We start from the raw sequence: 20,893 nt of genomic DNA on the forward strand, positions 1-20,893 counted from the left end.
AAGGGACCCCAGTAGCATCCCTGCTGTACCTGGGGGAGTGTGGGTGCCAGAGTCCCCTGGGGAAGGCCGTGGGGAGGGATGGGCTTTGCTGGGTCCCTGCCCTCCATGAACATGGCCCTCCATCCTACGTCCTGCCAGCCCTGCCTTTGGGATCAGCTCCAGGTGGCCAGCTCCTGCTCAGGTCTCCAGACTTTCTGCAGCCATGTGAGAGATACAGGAGGAGCATTTGCTTTCATGGAGAGCTTCCTTTTTCAGTAGCACCTGCCTTCCAGGAAGCTGCTCTTTTGTGTTCTGATAAGAGTCTCAAGTAGAGACCTCCTTATCAGGACCCGTTTGTACTTTGACTCTAATTTGAGATCAGAAAGCTGAAAATGGTTCTTAACCTGGGCTGGCTAGGTTTCAGTGAAATTCATCCATCATTTTCTAAACTTCAGCCCTGTACTCCAGGCAGGAGTGCCCTGCTCTGGGGTTTCTTGCTGGGGAGATGGAATGGGGGTCGTATTGGCAGAATCACACCCTGGGGACCTGGGGACAGCTTGACCAGGGTGACTGCTGACTAGCTGGGCCTTGCTGGGCTGCCCTTGCCTCTCTGCCTTGGGTCTTCCTCTGTGATGGGGCTGACAGCTCAGCAGCCTCCGAGCTGAGGGGGCCCAGGGATTTGCCACAGGCCAGACATGATCATCTGGTGGTGTCAGAGCTCAGGGCTGCTCTGCCTCCATGGTGAACTCTCTGCCTGAAGGGGGAACATTCTGGCCCTTCTGTTTGGCAGCAGCTCTGGCTCCCAAGGATGTGATTGAGGTGGTGCTTGCCTTGGGCCACCGCAGTGGGAAGTGGGCCCACTGCCTCAGCTATGTAGGGGGCTGTGAGAGGGTGGGAATCAGAAAGCATCAGGGATGCTTGGTTTGGGGCATGACTGTGGTCCCTCACTGTTGCAGGCTGGGGCCCAGTGGAGGGGGGAGCCAGCCCACCTGCCTGAGGGGCCTGGTGGGTGGACAATGGGAAGGCCAGTCCTGCCCCTTGCAGAGCATCTTAGATGGGCATCCCCTGGGTTCCAAGAGGAACCGTTGGCAGTTGGGCAGGTGGTGGTGGGCACATGCCTCTGAAAGGTCTGGCCCTGAATATCCCCCACCACCAGGGCTTTGAGTCACCTGCAGGTGGCAGGGGAGAGTGGGTACCCTCCTGAGCAAACCCGTCCGTCTTCCCCCAGGTTCTCACAAATCTGGGAAGCAGCTGCCCCCTCATTTAGTCCAAGGAGCTAAAATTCTCAATGGTGCTTTCAGATCATGGACGAGAAAGCAGGTAGGGAAGTGTGCTAGGCGTGACGCAGGGCAGAAGGGAGGGCGGCAGGCGGGGCGTCTTCCCTCGGGCTTGTCCTTCCTTCGCTGGGAACTAGCATGTGAGAAGCAGGTGGGGGCCACCTAGCCAGTCACATATCTGTTGGTGGGGGCAGATGTGGGAGAGGGCCCGCCATCTAAGGACCTGGCCTGAGGGGTAGGGCTGGGTGGCAGCAAGATTCAGTGAGAGGAAGTGAGGTGGTAGAGATAGCACTATGTGGACCCTGAAGGCCAGGGAGCAGAGAAGACTCAAGTCAGTGACTGGCTGGAGGTTCACTTTCTGAATAGGAGAGTGGAGATGTCCTCGTTGTCCCACTGACTGGTGCAGGCGTCACCTCGAGCTGGCTTTGCTCTGTGACTAGGGCAGTCCCTTTGCCCTACGACCCTCCATCCCCCCCGACCACAGGAGCACTGCCCTGTGCCCCTGCTGACTCCCTTGAAGCAGCATTTCTGGGTCCCCCCGCTTTGAAAGCCTCAGCACCCTCACTAGCATCCATGCAGCAGCTACTTCTCCTCAGGGAGGCTCCAGAAAACAACTTTGAACTTCCCTTGGCGTCCTGCCTGGATTGTTGGTACAGAGGGAGCGGAGAGGCCTGGTCAGCCTCAGGGCTGTCTGTCTACTGCCTTGGGAACCCCTGCCAGTCAGGGGTGCCAGCATAGTCTGAGCAGATCCCACCAGGCCCCCAGAAAGTCTTGAGGAAGTGGGGAGTCCAAGAGGGGAGCACTGTGCATCTCTCATGGGTGAGCTGGGTGGGGTGGGACAGTAGGCACCCTCCTAGGGCCCTCCTTCGGTTCTCAGAGCCTGGAATGGGGCAGGCTGTGCCCCCCAACTCACACCAGTTGTCTGGCCAGGTGAAGTGGCCTCATGCCCAGGAAGAAGGGATGGCCTACATTCACGTCACAGCTGGTAGTGGCACCGGGCACCCCCTCCCCTCTGGGACTTACTGTCGATCTGTAAGAGTGGGATCACAGCAGAGCCTCCTCATTGGCACAGTGTCTGGCTAGAGTGGGCTAACTCCCTTAGGGCCCCCAGCAGCCAGTCCACGCCTGTGGCAGTGCCTTCCCTTCTGCCTGTCTGGGTGGCAGTGGGGCTGGAGGTCCTGGCTGGGTAGATGGGGGACAGCCTGGAGGGACAGAGGGCATGAGTCAGGAACCACAGAAGCTGAGCCTGCTTGGGGCCCCTGCGAGTAGAGGGGAAGTGGGCATCTGTGCCCAGACTTGGCAGCTGACCCTGTGCATGGGCTGTCCTGCAGGCTTTGGCAGAACATGAGGACGAGCTCCCAGAGCACTTCAAACCCTCGCAGCTCATCAAAGACCTCGCCAAAGAGATCCGGCTCAGTGAGGTAGGGCTCACCGTGGTGGCCTGCTGACCCTGCTTGAGGGATGTCTCTGCCTGTCTTGCCTGGTTATCCTGTGAGGGTCAGCCACATGGGAGGCAGCCCCTCCCCCAGCCCTCTGGGGCAGGGTCACCTGCACGATGACGCTGGATCCTAGGCCCTGGTGGCAGACTCACAGTCTCCTGGTGGGATCTTCGGGAATGAGAGAGTGTGGGGATGCTGTGCAGCCCCCTGTGGGGTGGGGAACGACTCTGCAGCAAGGACTACTTCAGCCCCTTGAGTGCCAGCTTGTGTGAGCCTGTCTAGCCCCCAGCCTCCCTGTGCCTTAGGGAGGGACAGCAGTCCCCACCAAGGAGGTAGAGGGGTCAAGTGGCTGCTGATGTGGATGGTGTGAGACAGGTGTGAAACCGTCACACGGATGGTATAGATGGTGTGACTGTGTTCATAGACGGTGTAGATGGGTGTGAGCCTGTTATACAGATGGTGTAGGAGACATGGGAGCGTGTCGCCAGTGATGCAGACAGGTGCTCCTTTTCTGCCCGTTTCCCATGGCCTGGGGCTGTGAGACCCTCCTAGCAGGGCACTCTTGGTCACCTCTTCCTGTCCTTTTCCCAGAATGCCTCCAGGGCCTCCCGACCTGAAGTGACTGCGGCTGTCTCCTCAGACGAGGTCTGTTTTGGGGACCGGGAAAAGGAGGAGCCCCCATCCCCCATTGAGGCCAGCCCTCCGCGGTCCTTCCTGGAGAAAGTGTCCAAAAAAAAGACTCCCAAAACCGTGAAGATGCCCAAGCCGTCCAAAGTTCCTAAGCCCCCGAAGCCCCCCAAGCCTCCCAAATCACTGAAGCTCAAGGATGGGAGCAAGAAGAAAGGGAAGAAGTGCAGGGGCTCAGCGTCACCCACCATCCCCAACCTGGACCTGTTGGAGGCCCACACCAAGGAGGCGCTGACCAAGATCGAGCCTCCTAAGAAGGGCAAGGTGGGTGGTCTTGACCTCCCTACCTATAGTCAGTGGGCCTGCAGACACCTCCGGGGAGCAGGCCTGTGGACTGGTGCTGGACCTGCTCTGTCCTTGTGGTGGAGACCCAGGGCAGCTGGGCTCTGCCCCAGCAAGCTTGGTGTAGTGGGCAACTGGGGAGAGACCCTCATGATAAAGGCAGTGGAGTTTGTCCTGGGTCAGGTGGTACCATCAAGGGTCACCTCGGGGAACAAACCTGCTGAGTCTTCCCTGGGGCCCAGACATTGACTGAAACCTAAAGGTGGGTGAGGCACCCAGTGGAGGGCAGTGGGGAGGCAGGAATGGAGGTGGTGATGGGGCCAGGCTTCCTTGGGGTCCTGAGCCCTGTGGCAGTAAGAGAAGCAGGCCTGGCCCTGAAGACCCATCATTATGGACGGGTATGGACTTTGGGAACTGTGGGTCTCTGAAAGCAGGCCATACTGAATGGTTTCCTGCTAGTGGGACATCATTACCCAATGTTTCAGGGCTTAAGTGGGGCACATGGTTTTTCCTTTTCTCAATGCAAGAGGGTAGATGAATGTATGATTTAATAGATGGATGGGTGGATGGAAAAAGAGAGGGAGGAAGGAAGGGTAGGAGGAGGAAGAGTGATTGAATGAATGGATGGGTGAATGATTTATGAGTGGGTGAGTGGATGGGTGAATGGTTGGTGAATGAATGGGTGGATGGGTGGGTGGATGGTTGGATGGTGTGGATGGGTGGGTGGGTGGGTGGATAGGTGGATAGTGGATGGTGGGTGGGTGCCTAGGTGGATAGTGGATGGTGAGTGGTAGATAGGTGGATGGTGGATAATTGGATGGGTGGGTGGGTGGGTGGGTAGGTGGATAGTGGATGGTGGGTGGTGGATAGGTGTGTGGTGGATAATTGGTTGGGTGAGGGGATGGATGGGTGGGTGGGTGGGTGGAAGGTGGTTGGGTGGATAGGTGGATAGTGGATGGTAGGTGGGTGCATAGGTGGATAGCGGATAATTGGATGGGTGGGCTGATTGGATTCGTAGTTGGATATATTGATGGATGGATGAACTGACGTATGTAGGCCAGCAGGAGGTGGGGACTCGGTGCTGTAGGGACTTTGTATTGTAGCCTGATGGACCCTGCTGCCCTCCCATGAGTGCTACTAGATCATGGCTAGTATTTTCTAGGCCACAAAGAATGTCCTGAGTGTGCCCAACAAGGAGGTGATCAGCACGCAGAATGATGTGGAGCGGTTGGAAATCCGAGAGCAAACTAAGAGCAAGTCAGAGGCCAAATGGAAGTATAAGGTGAGGTGTGTGTGTGTGCAGGTGTGCTGGTGAGTGAGTCTGCCCTCAGGGAGGGCTGTGTTAGTGAAAGAAGGCGGTGTGTGAGGCAGGTGTGGGCTTGGTGGTGTGTAGGGTATGTCAGGGTGTGTGCTGTGAAGGTCTTTGAGTGTCTGGGTGTACACGTGGCCTCCTGGAGCCACCTTCTGAGGATTGGTGTGGGCACATCTTAGCCTAAGGGGATGGACACTGTTGCCCTTTGTGGCCTGCCCTGGTTTGAGCTGGCAATCCCTGGAGCTGGTCAGCATCTGAGGGCAGTTCCTGTGGACCTGGGGCTGTGGTGAGCATGGGTCCTCGGGTAACATGTCAGAGGGAGGAGGCTGGCCTATCCTGCTGCCTCTGCCCACTGGCATGGGGTTCAGGTATGGTATGGGGTTCAGGGACGGTCCTGGGTTTGCTTTTCAGAACAGCAAACCCGACTCCTTGCTGAAGATGGAGGAAGAGCAGAAGTTGGAGAAGTCTCCTCTGTCAGGGAACAAGGACACCAAGTTCTCCTTCTCCTTCTCCAACAAGAAACTGCTTGGGTACGTGAGTGCTTGTGCCAGGAGGGGTTGGTTGTACGTGCGCCACATGTCGCACACGCATACCCTGAGCATCCCCTCTCCACATCACACACACACATGCCCTGCTTGTGCACACCTCATACACACACATACACTCGCCTGGAGGACTCTGAAGATGAGCCTCTGTCCTGAGCTAGAGGACAGGCACACCCCTCAGGAGGGCCTCACCAGGCTGACCCCTTTCCTGCTTCCTAAACCAAAGAGCTCAGGTGGGTAGGCAGGGAGCAGTGGTGTGTGCGGCAAGGAGGGGAGGGTATGATTGGGCAGATATTATCCAAGTGCTGTCCTGGGCTGTCACAGAGGACATCATAGGGGTCAGGATCTTGGCCTAGGAGTCCAGAGGCCAGTGGGGAGAGGCTGGTATGAGCCCAATACTCTCAAATCCATCTGAAGTTATGGCTGTGATTGGGATCATGGAAGGAGGATTTGTGGGGCCTGGGGTTCTATGGAGTCCATGGGTGCCCAAGGGAATTGGTAGGAGGGCTTCCTGGAGGAGATGGCCCTAAGCTGAGAGGTGGGGCACCCAGCCTGGGTGGGTCTGTGTGTGTGAGCTGGTGTGTCTAGGTCCCAGACTGTATAAGGTATCTCGGTCGGCTGACCAGTGTGGTGGGCTGGCCAGATGGGAGGTGGGTGGGCCAGGAACCCTCTGCCCACCGAGAAGCCCCTCGCTGGCCTTGGTCTGACAGTTGTATACTAACTCCAGAGTACAGCGTGGGCGCCTAACAAACAGGAGGTAGACACATCCCAGTGGGAACAGGGCCACTTTACGCCCGTGGATCTGAGTTTTCTCACCTGCAAAATGGGAGAAGGCCATTTTCAGGTGGTGAGGGACAGAGCTATCAGTGTCTGGTGCGCTTGCAGAGCCCGGCACAGGTGCGCCTATTTTTCCTAAGAGCTCATGGCAGTGTGCCAAGGCCTCTTGGCAAGCAGATGGGTTGGATCTGTTGCCATGACTTCATGGCCCTGGGCATGTCCTTGGTTTTTCTGAAGCTCAGCTGGTGGGTCCCGGGGAGCTTTTGATGGCATTAACTGTATGACCGACTGACTGTGCTAGAGTTTAGAAATGGAAAGGAGACAAGGAGACTGGATGCTATAACCATGTGTGTACATGGGGGTGTGTGTGTGCCCGTGTGTGTGTGTTGCATGGTGTAACTCCCGCCCGCACCCAGCAGGGCTCACTGCCTTGGTGTCTCCACTGTTGGGAATCAGAGCTGCACGCATGGGGAACTGCAGACGCCTGTGCCCTGCCGGCTGTTCCCCCCTGCTGAGTGTGCACTTGCGCCCTCAGCTGACCCCAGGGGCAGCAGCTGGAGCATCGGACTCTCCTCGTTTGCAGTAGCCCTGTGGCCCCAGGAGGGAGATTTGTCATGTTGTTCCTACACCTCAGCCCTGAAGTTATTTTTCTATAATAACTGTGTGAATAAAAAACCCAGGCCAGTTGGCACTGGCTGTGTCTGACTCTGAGCTTGTCTCAGGCCCCAGAGCAGCCTGACAGAGGTCCAGCGCTCGTCCAGCAGCTAGGATTGGGGAGCAGTTAGGGGCACAACCTCACACAGCCCGAGAAAGGGCTGGGCATGTACCCCGTGAGTTGTGTGCTGTCCTTGCTGGGGTCATGGCATTGGAGAGGAGGCTGTGGGGTTGGGAGGGGTCCAGCCCTTACTGTTGGTCTTCCAAGGCCTGTTGAGGGGTGGAGTGCTGGGGGCACTGACCAGGCTGTGCAGATGCCCACTGACTGGCCCTTTTCTGCCACCCCAGCTCCAAGGCCCTCAAGCCACAGCCCGGCCCAGGGGTGTTCGGGGCCTTGCAGAACTTCAAGGAGGACAAGCCCCAGCCGGTGCGGGATGAGTATGAATATGTGTCGGATGATGGGGAGCTCAAGATTGACGAATTCCCTATTAGGAGGAAGAAAAATGCTCCGAAGAGGGACTTGTCCTGTGAGTTGGGGGGACATGGGGAGGGGCCAGGCCCAGCCCCGTAGGGACCATCCCGGGCATGTGGAGTGGGCTTTGGATGTGGCTGGACTAGGGTCCCCCTCTGCCCCCACGAAGTTGCCATTGACTCCCATCTGCTCTGCTTTCAGTCTTACTGGACAAGAAGGAGCCGCTGCCCACGCCCGTTACGAAGCCAAAGCTGGACTCGGCGCTCTACAAGGTAAGCGATGGCCTTCTGGGACACGGAGAGAGTGAGACAGCCATTCCTGTGTCTGGCTGTTCTTGAGGCAGTGGCCCGCCTACCCCTTGGGGGGACATCTCTGACTGAGCTTTCTGGGTGGAGTGCAGAGGGGGATGTTTTCCTGGGGAAGCTGGCTGGGCTACAGATGTGGGACTGTGAGCCCTGGGGCCCTGCACAAAGGGGCAAAAGCAAAGTCGGGACTTGCGGAAGGTCTACAGGTGTCTGAGTCGTGGGGCCTCTGGAGCTGCGCTCCTTAGTCAGCTCCGTGAGTTTCGTTGATGTTTGAGTATGGTGGTGCAGAGGGTAGCAGGCCAAGCTGCTGGGGGTTGGGTCTTGCACTGAGGTATGGGGGTTAAGTTAGATAATCTCCAAGGCCGTGCATGTCCAGCCCAGGATGTGGCGGCCATCTCCCAGGAAGCCAAGTTCCAGGAAGACGGGTGATACCCTACCTGCAGAGCCCAGGGTGTCCCTGCGGAGCCACCTGCCAGGGGCTGTTAACTGGTGTCCTTCAGGCGCAGGTTCACCCACCTGATCCCTGTCCAGCCATGGCAACTCCTCTTGTATCTGTGCTCAATACTGGGGCTCTCACATAAGGTTCTGTAAACCAGGGCTCATCTGGCAAAGTGGTGCAGTTGGGGCTTCAGGCTCCCAGCACAAAGCTCGGGCGCCCGTGCTCTGCAGAGTGTCTGGTCAGTCGGCCTCCTGGTGCTCAGCACAAGGACAAGCTCTTTAAAAACCTCTTTTTCTCACTGGAGTGAAACAGTCCCCATCCCTACCCCCCAGCCCTTTTCTGACTGGCTGCTCTGTCCCTACAGCAGAGCGATGACTCCTCTGATGAGGGCTCACTGCACATAGACACGGACACGAAGCCCGCCCGCAATGCCAAAGTGAAGAAGGACAGCGGGGGTTCAGCTGCGGGCATCCTGGACCTGCTTCAGGCCAGCGAGGAGGTTGGCGCACTCGAGTACAACCCCAACAGGTAGGCCCAGTGCCCTCAGGGACCTGGGGGGAGTGGTTGCTTCCACAGAGTTGTGCCAAACAGGACTCCATCAGCCCACGTCCTGGAGGCTGGACAGTCAGAGTGGGACCCCTGCCTGGCAGAGGTGGTGCCAGGTGGCCAGGGAGGTGAGTGGGGGCTGGCTATGTAGGTCCTTCGTGTTGCAGAGCTCCTGTGTGAGGAGTCTGTGGGGCCACCATATCTGTGTGCCTGTGGAGACTCAGGGCCAGGCTGGGTACCTGGAGCGTATCAGGGTTTTTCCAGACTGGGATGTCCAGCTGTCTCTGCCTTGTCATTTCCCAAATGCCATAAAAATGACCTAAGAAAATTCCACAGTGTGTGCCTGGTGTCAGGGTAAAGAGCATTCATGGGCCTCTCTGGGACCCCAAGCTGGCTTCCCTGCAGAGCCATCATCTGCAGCCAGGGAGATGATGGCTTCAGAGCTTGGGACGTGAGAGCCCACTCCCAGAGAAGGGGCTGGATTGGTCAGGGTCCCAGACTCCCACCCCACCTGGGAGTGTGTGGGAGCTAAGCCAGGCTACCCTTGAGACCTGTTTGAGTCCACATGTGTGGCCTCAGGAGCCCACTCACTGCTGGTGTACATGCAGCCCTTTCCTGGAGGCCCTGAGCTTCCAGGCGATCAGGCAGGCCAGGACATGTGTCTACTCAGCTCAGGTGGTCCTCCCTGCCTAGGCCTGCCCAGTTTCAATCCTTTGATTTAAGAGAAATGGATTAATTCTCTTGGGGTTTTGCATTGGATGGGAGGCCATGGGGCTTGTTTTTCTCATGATTGTTGTTATTTAGTTGCTTAATCATACCTGACTCTTTGTGACCCCATGGACTCTAGCCCACCAGGCTCCTCTGTCCCTGGGATTTCCCAGGCAAGAATACTGGAGTGGTTTGCCATTTCCTTCTCCAGGGGATCTTTCCAACCCAGGGATTGAACCCGAGTCTCCTGCCTTGTAGGTGGATTCTTTACCACTGGGCCACCAGGGAAGCCCCTTTTTCAGGATGGTCCCAGTTAAATTCCCTTTTGGTCCCAATTGGCTCTTGCTTTTAAGCATCATGGGGCTTTTTTTTTTTTTTTCCCACATGGAATTTCTACAAGTACCACAGACAGACAACCAAGGGATGGGGGCCTGTGTCCCCTGCAGCCTCCCCATTCTGGAGGTGTCTGCTACCATGGCGAGGGCTGGCTCCCCTCCTAGTGCTTGAGTCATCAGGAGATTCCTGCTGCATCGATGGGGAAACTGAGGCTGAGAGAGCTTAGGTGACTTGCCCAAGGCCACACAGCTAGGAGGCAGCAGAGGCAGGACTGGAATCTCCATTTGCTAATGATGGAGCCCAAGAAGGGCTGGTAGGCTGGCCATACTAGACTGTGTCTTCCAGCTGGGGGGGCGGGAGGGGTGACTTGGCCTGAGGGCAGCAGGCCTTACTTGGTCTGCTCAGGGTTTGTTTGGTCCTCCAGATTTGCCTTTCAGCCCGTGCTACCAGGATTGAGAGGTCTGAGGGCTACCTGAGCCAGTGGAGGCACATGTCAGCCCCATCTCAGACAGTGGGGCCACAGCAGGAGGATTAGGGCTTGATTGAAAAGTGTTCTTTCTAAATCAAATGGTTGTATTTTCTTTCACACGTTACCATTTTTTGTGTAGTGTTATGCTCACAGATAGCCATAGGTGCCTCCTCTCATGGGAGTGGAGTATGGTTGGAGGCTTCTACAGAGCTGTGGGGGGTACAGATTTCCTGATCAGCATGAAGTAGTTTCTGTAGATAAAACAGACCCAAGCCCCTCAACTGCAGAGATGCCCCGGTGGTGGCAGGAGGGACCCTGGCCTGAGACCCCTTTGCTGGGAGGAGAAGCCTGGCTCTGAGCCCCTTTCTGCTGGAGGGGCTGGGGCCCGGGCTGGCCCCGCACCTCTTCAAAGGTGCCTCTCTTCTGGGAATGCTCTGGCTAGCTGGCACCTCAGTGACTGAATGACGCTCACCTGGGTCCCCTTTGAGCTCCATGGAGAGCTCCCCCCAAAACCGGAGGACAGATGAGGCTGGTGCCAGAACTCTGCCCAGAGCTGGGACATAGGGCCTGCAGCTTGGGCTCCTGACTGAGCCTGGGCATGGCCTGTTGGGAGAGGGTGGCCAGTCTGTGGACGCACTGTGGACTGATCTGTAGGTACACGCATGTGTGCTCACACACGCCTGCACACGTGCACGTGTGCCTGCCGGGGCTGGCCTCCTTGGCTGCCGCAGGCAGTTCCTTTCCCAAGTCCCCATTTGGAGTGTAGGTCAGTGTTTGATGGTCCATTTGCTCTGTTTTAAGTATTTGCTTTTTTGGAAAAAAACAGCTGAAGAAAATGGAGGAAAATATGTTAATTTCTTGTGGATGGTTTGCTTAGTGTTTACCGCCGGGGGGAAAGGAGAGGATTTTGGTATGATAATTGGAGGATTAAGGTATTATTTTCCATGCACACTGGTTAGACTTTGCTCCTTGATTCGCCGGCCCACGTGGCCAGTCTGCAGCCCTGGGCTCCGAGGCCCCTCCCTCTCAGTTGCAGCTGAGCTGGGCTGGGACCACGACGTCCAGATGGCACAGGCAGGCGGCTGGCTTCCATGCTGGCTCCTGGAGGACCCTCGTAGTGGGTGTCCTGGCCCCCACCCTCCCATCCCTGCAGGAAGCCTGGCGTTTGTCCAGGCCATAAGGCTGGGTGAGGATGCCTGAGACCTTCAGGGCCTCATCTGCAGAGCACTGGAGAGCCTGGTACAGAGCGTGGGGGGCCATCTATCAGCTCTTGCTGGCTCTCATACTTGGCCAGGGCGGGGGGTCCGTCCCTGCTCAGAAAGCATCAGTGATGATGGTATAGCAATGATACTACTGCTCCCAAACGCCATGTGCTCCTGACTGGGTCTGGGTGTCCCTCTGCCTTCGTGGCACGGGACAGTGGGGGTTGGGAGGACACTGGGGCAGGTGGAAGGTCTGGTGGAGGGCTCCTAACTCTCCACAGCGGTCTGATCATACTTGATTTTTCCCACTGTTTGTGGCTTTGGAACCATAATCCATCCGCTTCTAGCAAAAGCCCAAAACACTGCGGTCCAGTACGTCTTGGGCGGGGCTGGGGGAAGCGGTATTCATGGAGGACTGCCCAGAGAGGCGCCCGTCCGTCGCTGCCTCCTGGCTTAGGGCGGAGTCCCTGGCCTGGAGCCCAGCAGTACCCCTCGCAGGATGACTTTTGTCCAAGCTTGTCTCGGTGGGCTCCCAGGAACACAGGGGACCACCCTCTGTGTCTGTGCTTCCTGGGGCCAGCTCTATCTCCCTGTACCGTCCAACCTCAGTCTTGGGAACCTTATGTCTGAGCAGGGATTTCTTCTCATTTTAATGTCTTACTAGAGATGCCTCAAACACTTCTTGGAAGTGGGGGAGGGGGCGGGGACCTGCAGAACCACCAGTGTGGTTCTGTGGGTACACTTTGTGGTGCTGCTTTTGTGTTCTGGCAGCCCTGTGGGTATATCCACCCCCCAGGGGCACATGGGGCAAGCCAGAGGGGGCCTGAGTGTCAGACATGCAAGACAGGCCCACTACTGGGCCTCCTGGGCCTCCTGGGTCTGTGACCAGGGAGGAGAGCCAAGCAGTGCGCCATTCCAGGCCCTGCTTCCTCAGGAACCAGGGAGCAATAAGAGGTATGGCCAGGCTCCCCAGAGGCTGGGGTGGGCTCTCCTGACCCAGGTGGACAAATGTCTGGGGTGATGAGTGAGGGTGAGGGTGTGGGTGCAGATGCAGTCATGAAAAGATGGTGTGGGCCACCTGGGGAGATCGAGTGCCATGGGAGGGAGAGGGCTGAGCCGCCCCATCTCAGTTGCTGGATGAGATGTGGGGGAAGCACCCACGACGGGGGCTTAGTGCAGAGGCCCATGGTGGGCGCAGGGGTGCGCAGAGAATGGAAGAGGGAGGGAGAGGTGGCCCGGGTCCTTGAGGGGAATCTGCTTGTTGACCTCATGATGGGAGAGATCAGAAGCACCTTTGTCTGCCCCTCCCTTGTCCACTCCCTCCACTTCCCCCTCCCTCTTTTCTCTATGCCCCTCTATGTCCCAAGGCCTCCAGCCCTCCTTTTGATGTTGGGGGGTGGGGGGCAGAGGGTAGAGGAAGCGGGTAGCTGATCCTGTCCTCCCCCCACGCCCTCTGCTGGCTGCTGAGTGGGAGGATGTGTGGGCCGTGGGCTGAGTGCCTGTCTCTCTGTGCCTCCAGCCAGCCCCCCGCCTCCCCCAGCACACAGGAAGCCATTCAGGGAATGCTGTCCATGGCCAACCTGCAGGCTTCCGACTCCTGCCTGCAGACCACGTGGGGTGCTGGCCAGGCCAAGGGCAGTTCGCTGGCTGCCCATGGCGCCCGGAAGAACGGGGCTGGTGGGAAGAGCGCTGGCAAGCGGTTGCTGAAGAGGGCGGCCAAGAACAGTGTGGACCTGGACGATTATGAGGAGGAGCAGGACCACCTGGACGCCTGCTTCAAGGACTCGGACTATGGTGAGCGCTGCTGTGCAGGGAGAGGTGCCTGTCCTGGGTGCTGGGGGCGGGCCCCAGACCCTCTTGCGGATGTAATTCACAGACCTTAGCCGTTTCCCTTTCGAAGCATGCAACTCAGCGGTGCTTAGTGTATTCAGAGGGATGGGTGTGCTGCCGTCAGCACCCCCGATTGGAGAACATTTCATCAAAGGAAACCCTGCCCTCTGCCCATTAAGAGTCAATATGCCTCCCCTGCTTTACGCTGATTTATGCCAACTCATGGATTTTCCTCATCTGGACGTGTCATGCGAACAGAATTGCACAGTGCTTGGTCTTCGGTGCTTGGCCTCTTTCATTAGCATACTCTTTATTTTAACTTATAGTAACACATTAGTCATTTATTTACACGTTTTTTTGGCTGCGCTGGGTCTTCACTGGTGCACGTGGGCTTCCTCTAGTTGCGGTGAGCGGGGTCTACCCTTCCTTGCGGTACACTGACTGCTCACTGTGGTGGCTTCTCTTGTTGTGGAGCACAGGCTCTAGGCACACAGGCCTCAGTACTTGCAGCACGCACGCTTGGTAGTTGCAGTGTGCGGGCTCTAGTGTGTGCAGGCTTTGCTGGTTGTGTCACGCGGGCTGTGTTGCTCCACAGCATGTGAGCTCTTCCTGGCCCAGGGATTGAACCTGTGTCCCCTGCACCGGCAGATGGGTTCTGTACCACCAGGGAAGTCCTCCTCAGCATACTCTTCAGGCTTCATCCACATTGTAGCACATGTCAGCTTTGTTCCTTTTACTGGCTGGACAACATTCCACTGTGTGGACACACCACATTTGTTTATCCCTTCATCCATCCCCAGGCACTTGGGTGGCTTCCACCTTTCGGCAGTTGTGAATAGGGCTGCTGCAGGGGGTTTTGTGTGGCCTGCGTCTGGGGTGTCTGGCTGGGTCGCTACACCTTCTGAGACTCTACCTGACTGTCCTTCACGTGGCTATACCATTTCATAGACACGTTGAGACCATAGCCATTTTGTGCCTGTGTAAACAGAGAAACTAGGGCCCAGAGTGGCTGAGTCTGAGGTGGGCAGTAAGTTGGCAGCTGGGCCATAGCTGTGGCCTCTGCCCAGGGGCAGGGCCCCTCACCTCACACCGTAGCCCCTCCAGGCCCAGCGCTTCAGGTTCCAAAACGGTCTGAAGGAGTTGCTGTTGGCCGCCTGGGAGATTTGGAACAAGGACCCACCTCCACGCCTTGGCCCACTGCCCAGGATGTCCCAGTCCCCACGGGCTGCGGTGTGCTTCTCAGGGCGGGGGGTGTGCTGTCCCCACGGTGCAGGGCCTATCTTCAGTGCAGTCCTGATGGTGTGAGGCCACACCTCTGTCCTGGAGAGCCCTCCTGCGGTGAGGCTGGGTGTATCCTCTCTGGTGGACACTTTCAGGCCTCACTGGCGGGGGCTGTCATGGTCTGACAGGCTGACAGTGGGGTGAACTCCATTTGGGGGGCACCCTTGGGACATGGGGCAGGTCCTGGGGGTTAAACCTATTGATAATAGGAGGAGGCACCCAGTGAGTCACCCAGGACTGCTGTGTGGGTCTCCCTGCTCTAGAGACTTGTCGAGGAGAGTCTGGGGTCCTTCAGAGCCAGCTAGCTCCATGGACATCAGAGATTCCCTTCTCTGACAGCAACAGAAGAGATGTCTTGAGAATTGGGCATTCAAGTGGGTGTGGCAGCCAGGCTGGGGTAGGCATGGCTGGTTGGGTGGCCATGGGGGCCAGATGGAACCGCTTGTCTGGCCTCTGTGGACCCCAGGGGTGCCTGGGCTGAACAATTTCAGAGGCCAGCTGTGCCTGTGCACGGGGCAACCACTCCGGGAGGGCTGGCACTATGGAGCCTGAAGACGGCCCCGGGGGATGCTGGTCACAGGGTCTGCCAGCAGCCTGCAGCTCCCGTCTTCCTGGGGCCACACCAGCAGCTCAGTCCTTCCTCTTCTTTCCGCCTCTAGTTTACCCCTCCCTGGAGTCGGATGAGGACAGTCCTGTTTTCAAGTCCCGATCCAAGAAGAGGAAAGGCTCGGATGACGCCCCCTATAGCCCGACAGGTAGCGCTGGGGGCAGGGAGGGGAGGTCTGTCCACACGGAATGCCAGCAGTCGTGTTGCACACCCACTGGCTCCGTGGCTCAGACAGGGTGTCTGCTGCCTGCAGGAGCCTGACAGGCTCCACTTCAATCCCAGGACCTCAGCCCAGTGCTCTCGCAAACACTCAAAGGTGTCCCGGCTCCTGCCAGTAGGGCAGGGCAGTGTCCCTGTGGAGCGCGGGCCCTCTGCTTTGGCTCTCCTCGACGAGCATCCCTGGGAGGGTCCCGTTTGCCCTTGGCCCCCATCATGGCAGCCAACAGAGTGGGGTCTGGTTCCCCTAACACACTCCCTTCCTGACCCCTCCCGTCCTGCTGGTGTAGGGCAACCAACCCCACACAAGGTTGGGGCTTTTGCTGACCTTCCCCAAAATGTGGCTTGTCCCTGGGATTCAGGGACAGATTAGGGCAGGGCTGGGATATCCAGAAGGGTGCCCAGGCACTGGGTGGTGACTTGAGGCAGGCTGACCTTCTTTCCTACAGCACGGGTTGGCCCATCGGTGCCAAGGCAAGACAGGCCTGTGCGCGAGGGGACCAGAGTGGCCTCCATTGAGACTGGGCTGGCAGCTGCCGCAGCCAAACTGTCCCAGCAGGTGAGGAGAGTGACCCTGCCTGGGCTTAGGCTCCCCCTGATGCCTTTGCTCCCCCCACTTTCATGCACGGGGATCACCCAGGCTGGGGCTGTCAGAGCCTTGGGGACATTTGAGTATTGCTGACCCCTGGGTTCCTTCAAGCTCCCAGGTCCATGCTAGTGGAAAGCAGAGAAGCTGGGAACTGGTGTCAGAAGTCCCATGGCAGCTCACAGTGGGGTGGTGGGGAATGGGGGATTAGGGAGATGGGGAAGGGACCCATACTACATGTCCACCAGTAGGTGAGCTCAGATTGGGCAGGGTCTGTCCACTACAGCTGAGTGCTGATGCCATATCCTGGATGTCCCCATGTCCAGGACAGCCTGCCTCACAGAGTGGGTCCTGGTGGTCCCTCCACAGACTCCAGTACTATTCTGGGGGGCTCATGGTGGTTGGAGGTGGGCTTGGGCATGGTCCAGCCCTTTCTGCTCCTGCAGTGCTGACTTGCTCAGCTCCATGGGAGAAGCCTTGTCCACAGTAGACCAGGCTGCTCCCAGGTTGCAGGCTGCTCCCCAGGGTCTGGGGTCTGGCCAGCCCTGTGGGGTGACACGCCTGCATGCTTTGTTCAAAGGAGGAGCAGAAAAGCAAAAAGAAAAAGAACACCAAAAGGAAGCTGGCTCCCAACACCACCTCCCCCTCTGCCTCCGCCTCGGCCAGCACCACCTCGGCCAGCACCACCTCGGCCTCCACCACCTCGGCCTCCACCACCTCGGCCTCCACCACCCCAGCCTCCACTACCCCAGCCTCCACCAGCACGGCCAGCAGCCAGGCCTCACAGGAGGGCAGCTCACCTGAGCCCCCGCCAGAGTCCCACAGCAGCAGCCTGGTCGACCATGAGTACACAGCAGCTGGCACCTTCACTGGGGCCCAAGCCGGCCGTGCCTCTCAGCCCATGGCCCCTGGGGTCTTCCTCACGCAGAGGAGGCCCTCCTCATCATCCCCCAACAACACCGCTGCCAAAGGTACCTTGCTTGGCGACCCTGAGTTGCCTATGAGTGTCCACAGGTCTCTGTCCCTGCAGCCATGAGTTTCTGTGACCAGGCCGTCAGTCAGTGTGTGAGAGAAATGGCTCCTTTCAAGACTGACCTCTGGTTGCTCGCCTGGGGGTTGCTCGATTGGGGGGAGGTTCTGGGTACCTTGGAGCTAGGTCCATTCCTTTGGAGACAGAGTGTGGTTGATGGTTTGCTGAGGGTTCACTGGGAGGTGGCCCAGGCTCCTCCATGTGATTTAGGGGTGGAACAGCTGGCTGGGTCCTATGGTATCCCCACTGTCACCCCAGGTCCACTGCGCCCTGGCCGTGAGCCCCAGCCAGCCTTGGGCATGGGGAGTGTAGCTCTAGGTTGCCCTAATGCCATCCCTGGACTGTTCCTGCTGCACACACCATGCCCCAGCCCCTTGTCGACATAGCCTCTGCGTGGGGCATTTTGTCGACAATTGATGGTTTCGGAGGGATGCAGAGCTCACTGTACTTGCGCATCACACACCCATCTTACAGAAAGGATGTGGGCTCAGTGAGGGATTACAGACCCCCATCCCATATGCTGCCCCTCTCACTTACCTGTCTTTTTTGTGTCTCCACCTCCACCAGGAAAACGTACAAAAAAGGGCATGGCCACTGCCAAACAGAGGCTTGGGAAAATTTTGAAAATTCATCGGAATGGAAAACTGCTCCTTTAAAGTTTGGAAAGCCAGGATCCTTCTGCTCCACTCAGGACCCCCGGAGCCCCGCTAGAACATCAGCCCCCAGGAGGGTGGCCTTGCTGCCTCACCCAGGGAGGGCCTGGCCTCCTCCCAGCAAACACCCCCCTCACATGAGCATCTGTTGCTTCAGCAGGCGGAGCTTGCCAATGTGGACAGACGTCCTTTCTCAAGTTGCTTAGAGTGACCAGTTCCCGAAACATGGCCCCGCCCGTTTGAGGACCATTCCAGTTTCAGGACAGCCTCCAGGCATCCCCGAGCATGGGTGTGATTGCAGGGCCTCTGCAGCTCTGCTGGGAGCATGAGTCCTTCAAGGAAGGAGGAGTGAGCCAATGCTCACCAGGCCCAGAGTCTGAGCTGGCCACAGACTGGTAGCCTCCAGAGGCTTAAAAAAAGGCAAAGAACACTAGAGAGGAAGAGGAGGAGAAATCGGGGTGTGTATGTGCCCCCCTTCTCTTCCCAAGTGATTCTCAGACAAGTCCAGAGAGTGTTTGGTCCGGTTAGGAGAGGAGTCTCTGTGCTCTCCAGATAGTGGGTGGTGGGCCGGATGGTGGGTATTGTGCCCTGAATGTCTGGGGCATTTCTTGGGGCCGGCTGGGGCTGGCAGCAGGGTCAGTGTGTCAGTGGGGGCGAACTGGAGCCATCATGGGGTCCCCGGGGAAGGGCTCAGGCCCAGCCACAGTGTGGCATCCCAGGGGCCCAGGCTAAGCCACGTGGGTGGGCCTCATCCAGCCTGACCATCTATACTCCGAGAAGCACTTCCCAGCCAAAGCACTCCACCATATGCCTGGTGGGGCAGGTGGTGGCCGGGGGGCCCGAGGACGTGGGGGCCAGGCACTTCTATCTTGTCACGTGCTGACGTTTGGTGTCGAGTGCACGGGTGGCTCCTGGACCACGTGTCTGCCCATCGACATGGAGGGGCTGGATTTGTTTCTCAGGCAATCCTGTATTTTAATTTTAGATGTATTTCCTGAAGCATATTTTTCATAGAATGTAGCGTGTAAATAGCTTTTTAAATAACTTCTTTTTTATAAGAGTAAAAGTATCTTTAGGAATTTCTTTCTATAGAGTCCTTCATTAACATTTATACGAGTTTTTTGCCGAGTATGATGAACAGTTGGGTTTCCGATGCTTTTCCTTCTTTCTTTGTATTATTATGGTTATTATTATTATTTTTTCTTTTAGGAACTAAGGTATTGCCTGAAAAACAAGTGATGTCTGTGCAGCCTTATATCTGTCTTTACAGAAGCATACGTACACACAAGATCTATTTCAGACACATTTGGAGAGGAATCTTCAACTTGAATACCAGCTCTTTCTTTCCTTCTTGTTGACGAAGGGGGTGGGGGTACAGTTACTTTACTAGCACCTTGTGAAGTGTTTCTGTGTTTTGTGATGCTGTAATTTATTAATGTTTGTAGCTTTTTATATTTGTACATTTCTTATGAGCTTTGTTTATATGCCCATCCCTGGGTGTTCTGTCCATGAGGAGAGGCAGCTTTGTGTGGGCCTTGCCATACTTGCTCATCCTGTTTGTGGGGGGAGACACAGCCCCGGGGCCCAGAGGCTGGAAGGGGCAAGCCTCACGGGGCCCTGACTATTCTGACCCAGCGTTTGGAAGGTTTCCTTTCCTGTCCTTGTTGAACATTTATATAATCTAACCTGGCCATCAAGCTGTTCTCTCTCTTCCTCTCTTTTATTTTTTTAATTTTATTATTATTATTTTGGCAACATGTACATTTCTAACAAAGTTTATTGTGGCTATTAAAGTGTTTTATTTCCCAATTCATATTACTCTTGTATCGAGTCCATGAGGTCTAAGGTAACTTAGATCAAAGTTTTAAAAGAGTAAAAATATTTCCGGTTTTGTACAGAACCATGTCTTTGTCGTTTTTGCCTCGTTCGCTGTTGTCCACTCTGCAGTGAAGATGGTGGGGGTCTTGGACACTGGGGAGAGGAGTGGACCAGTGTGGTGGGCTGGGTTTAAGGGTGGGCAGTCAGGCCAGGCCCAGGCCCTGGCTGCCAGCATTCCCCTTGGAAAGCCCTTGGATTGTACTTCCCTATACCCCAAAGCTACAGCACCCTGAGCCAGCCTGTAGGAGCAGGCAGAAGAGACCCTTGGTCAGAGTGGGCAGGCTTTGAGACCCTGGCAATATCAGCCCCAGCGCCAAGCATCCTCAGGTACCTGTAGTACAGTCTTAGTGTCTTAGTGTTCACAGGCATGCAGTTTAGCGAGTCCAGTGACAGGCACCCGAGAGTGTGTGCAGGATTTCAGTCTAAATCTGATGTTATTTACAACAGATGAACAAAAGCAGATCTCCCCATCCCACCCTGACAGATGCACAGTGAAGATCAAAGATTAGGGAGAAAGAGCAGCTAGCCAGAGGGGACCACCACAGAGGAGACTTTGGGCCCACGCTGGGGCTGCCCCAGCTGCATGGCATCTCAGACTTTGCTGGGCCCTGGGATGCAGTGTTCAGTTGCACAGCCTGAATCTGCTCTGCTGGACCCCACAACTGGGGCCTCTGCATACCCCCAGATTAGGCACTCACCCTGTCTGGCAGCTCTCCTGTCCTTGCCCAGATCCAGCCAGATTCTGCCCTGTGGATCCCCCAGGGGCCCCCACACCCTCATCCCATAGCCACCGAAGGACCATGCTGAGCCCTGGGCTGTTCTGTGCATCCTGCCCCCAGGACTGGCTCTGGCTGTCCAGCCTCTGAGTTGGAGTCCTTGAGGCTGAGTTATCTGGGTGCTCCTTGGGTCTCCCCACCCCCCAGCATGGCTGTGGGGATTGTGTCTTCAGAGGGCCACCTGGGACCTAGGGCCCTGGGCTTGGGGAGGGCTCTCAGAAGGTGCCCAGAGTCTCTTCCCTGGCCCTAGGCCCTGTTCTGGGCTGTGCCTATATCATCCTGGGGCAGCCTGGCCTGGTTGTGCTCTGGGCCCTTGCTGTGACCCCAGCAGTCCACATGTCCAGGAATGACTGTAGGTGGACCCAGGCTGTGCATTTCTCAGTATGCCTGTAGCAGGGGCAGAAAGGGCCTGTGTTGCTCCATGCTTGGTGCTGACTGTGGCCCTTGAGGGGTCTTCTCATCTCCATGCAAGGCCACTGAGAAAGCTCCCTGCCTGGCTCCACGGACCCAACCCCTCATTTGACAGATAAACTAAGGCTCAGACTGAAGCCCTCCGTGGATGACACTTGAGTGCTCCGGGATCGTCCCTTGCTCAATCATTATTTCT

General features: G+C 57.1%; 1 protein-coding gene across 3 annotated transcripts in view; it reads left to right on the forward strand.

Moving 5' to 3' along the window:
* The window catches only part of PHF2 (PHD finger protein 2), a 90,497-nt gene extending 70,975 nt beyond the window's left edge, over nt 1-19,522 (forward strand). Inside the window, exons 10-23 of one of the 3 annotated variants that reach the window (XR_008199810.1) lie at nt 1,208-1,299; nt 2,588-2,677; nt 3,287-3,646; nt 4,827-4,946; nt 5,388-5,506; nt 7,301-7,479; nt 7,626-7,696; nt 8,533-8,696; nt 12,949-13,223; nt 15,200-15,295; nt 15,813-15,922; nt 16,530-16,920; nt 17,547-18,090; nt 18,842-19,522. Coding sequence is in view for 2 of the 3 variants with exons in the window: in XM_052644692.1 (XP_052500652.1) it covers nt 1,208-1,299; nt 2,588-2,677; nt 3,287-3,646; nt 4,827-4,946; nt 5,388-5,506; nt 7,301-7,479; nt 7,626-7,696; nt 8,533-8,696; nt 12,949-13,223; nt 15,200-15,295; nt 15,813-15,922; nt 16,530-16,920; nt 17,547-17,635 (2,156 nt within the window). In the remaining variant the exon portion in view is untranslated. Of the gene's footprint in view, nt 1-1,207; nt 1,300-2,587; nt 2,678-3,286; nt 3,647-4,826; nt 4,947-5,387; nt 5,507-7,300; nt 7,480-7,625; nt 7,697-8,532; nt 8,697-12,948; nt 13,224-15,199; nt 15,296-15,812; nt 15,923-16,529; nt 16,921-17,546 lie in introns of all 3 variants that reach the window. The other 2 variants (XM_052644692.1, XM_052644693.1) reach the window with 2 other exon arrangements.
* Nucleotides 19,523-20,893: the final 1,371 nt, after the last annotated feature.

Source organism: Budorcas taxicolor, chromosome 8 (assembly GCF_023091745.1).
Source record: "Budorcas taxicolor isolate Tak-1 chromosome 8, Takin1.1, whole genome shotgun sequence".
NCBI classification, from domain to species: Eukaryota; Metazoa; Chordata; class Mammalia; order Artiodactyla; family Bovidae; genus Budorcas; species Budorcas taxicolor.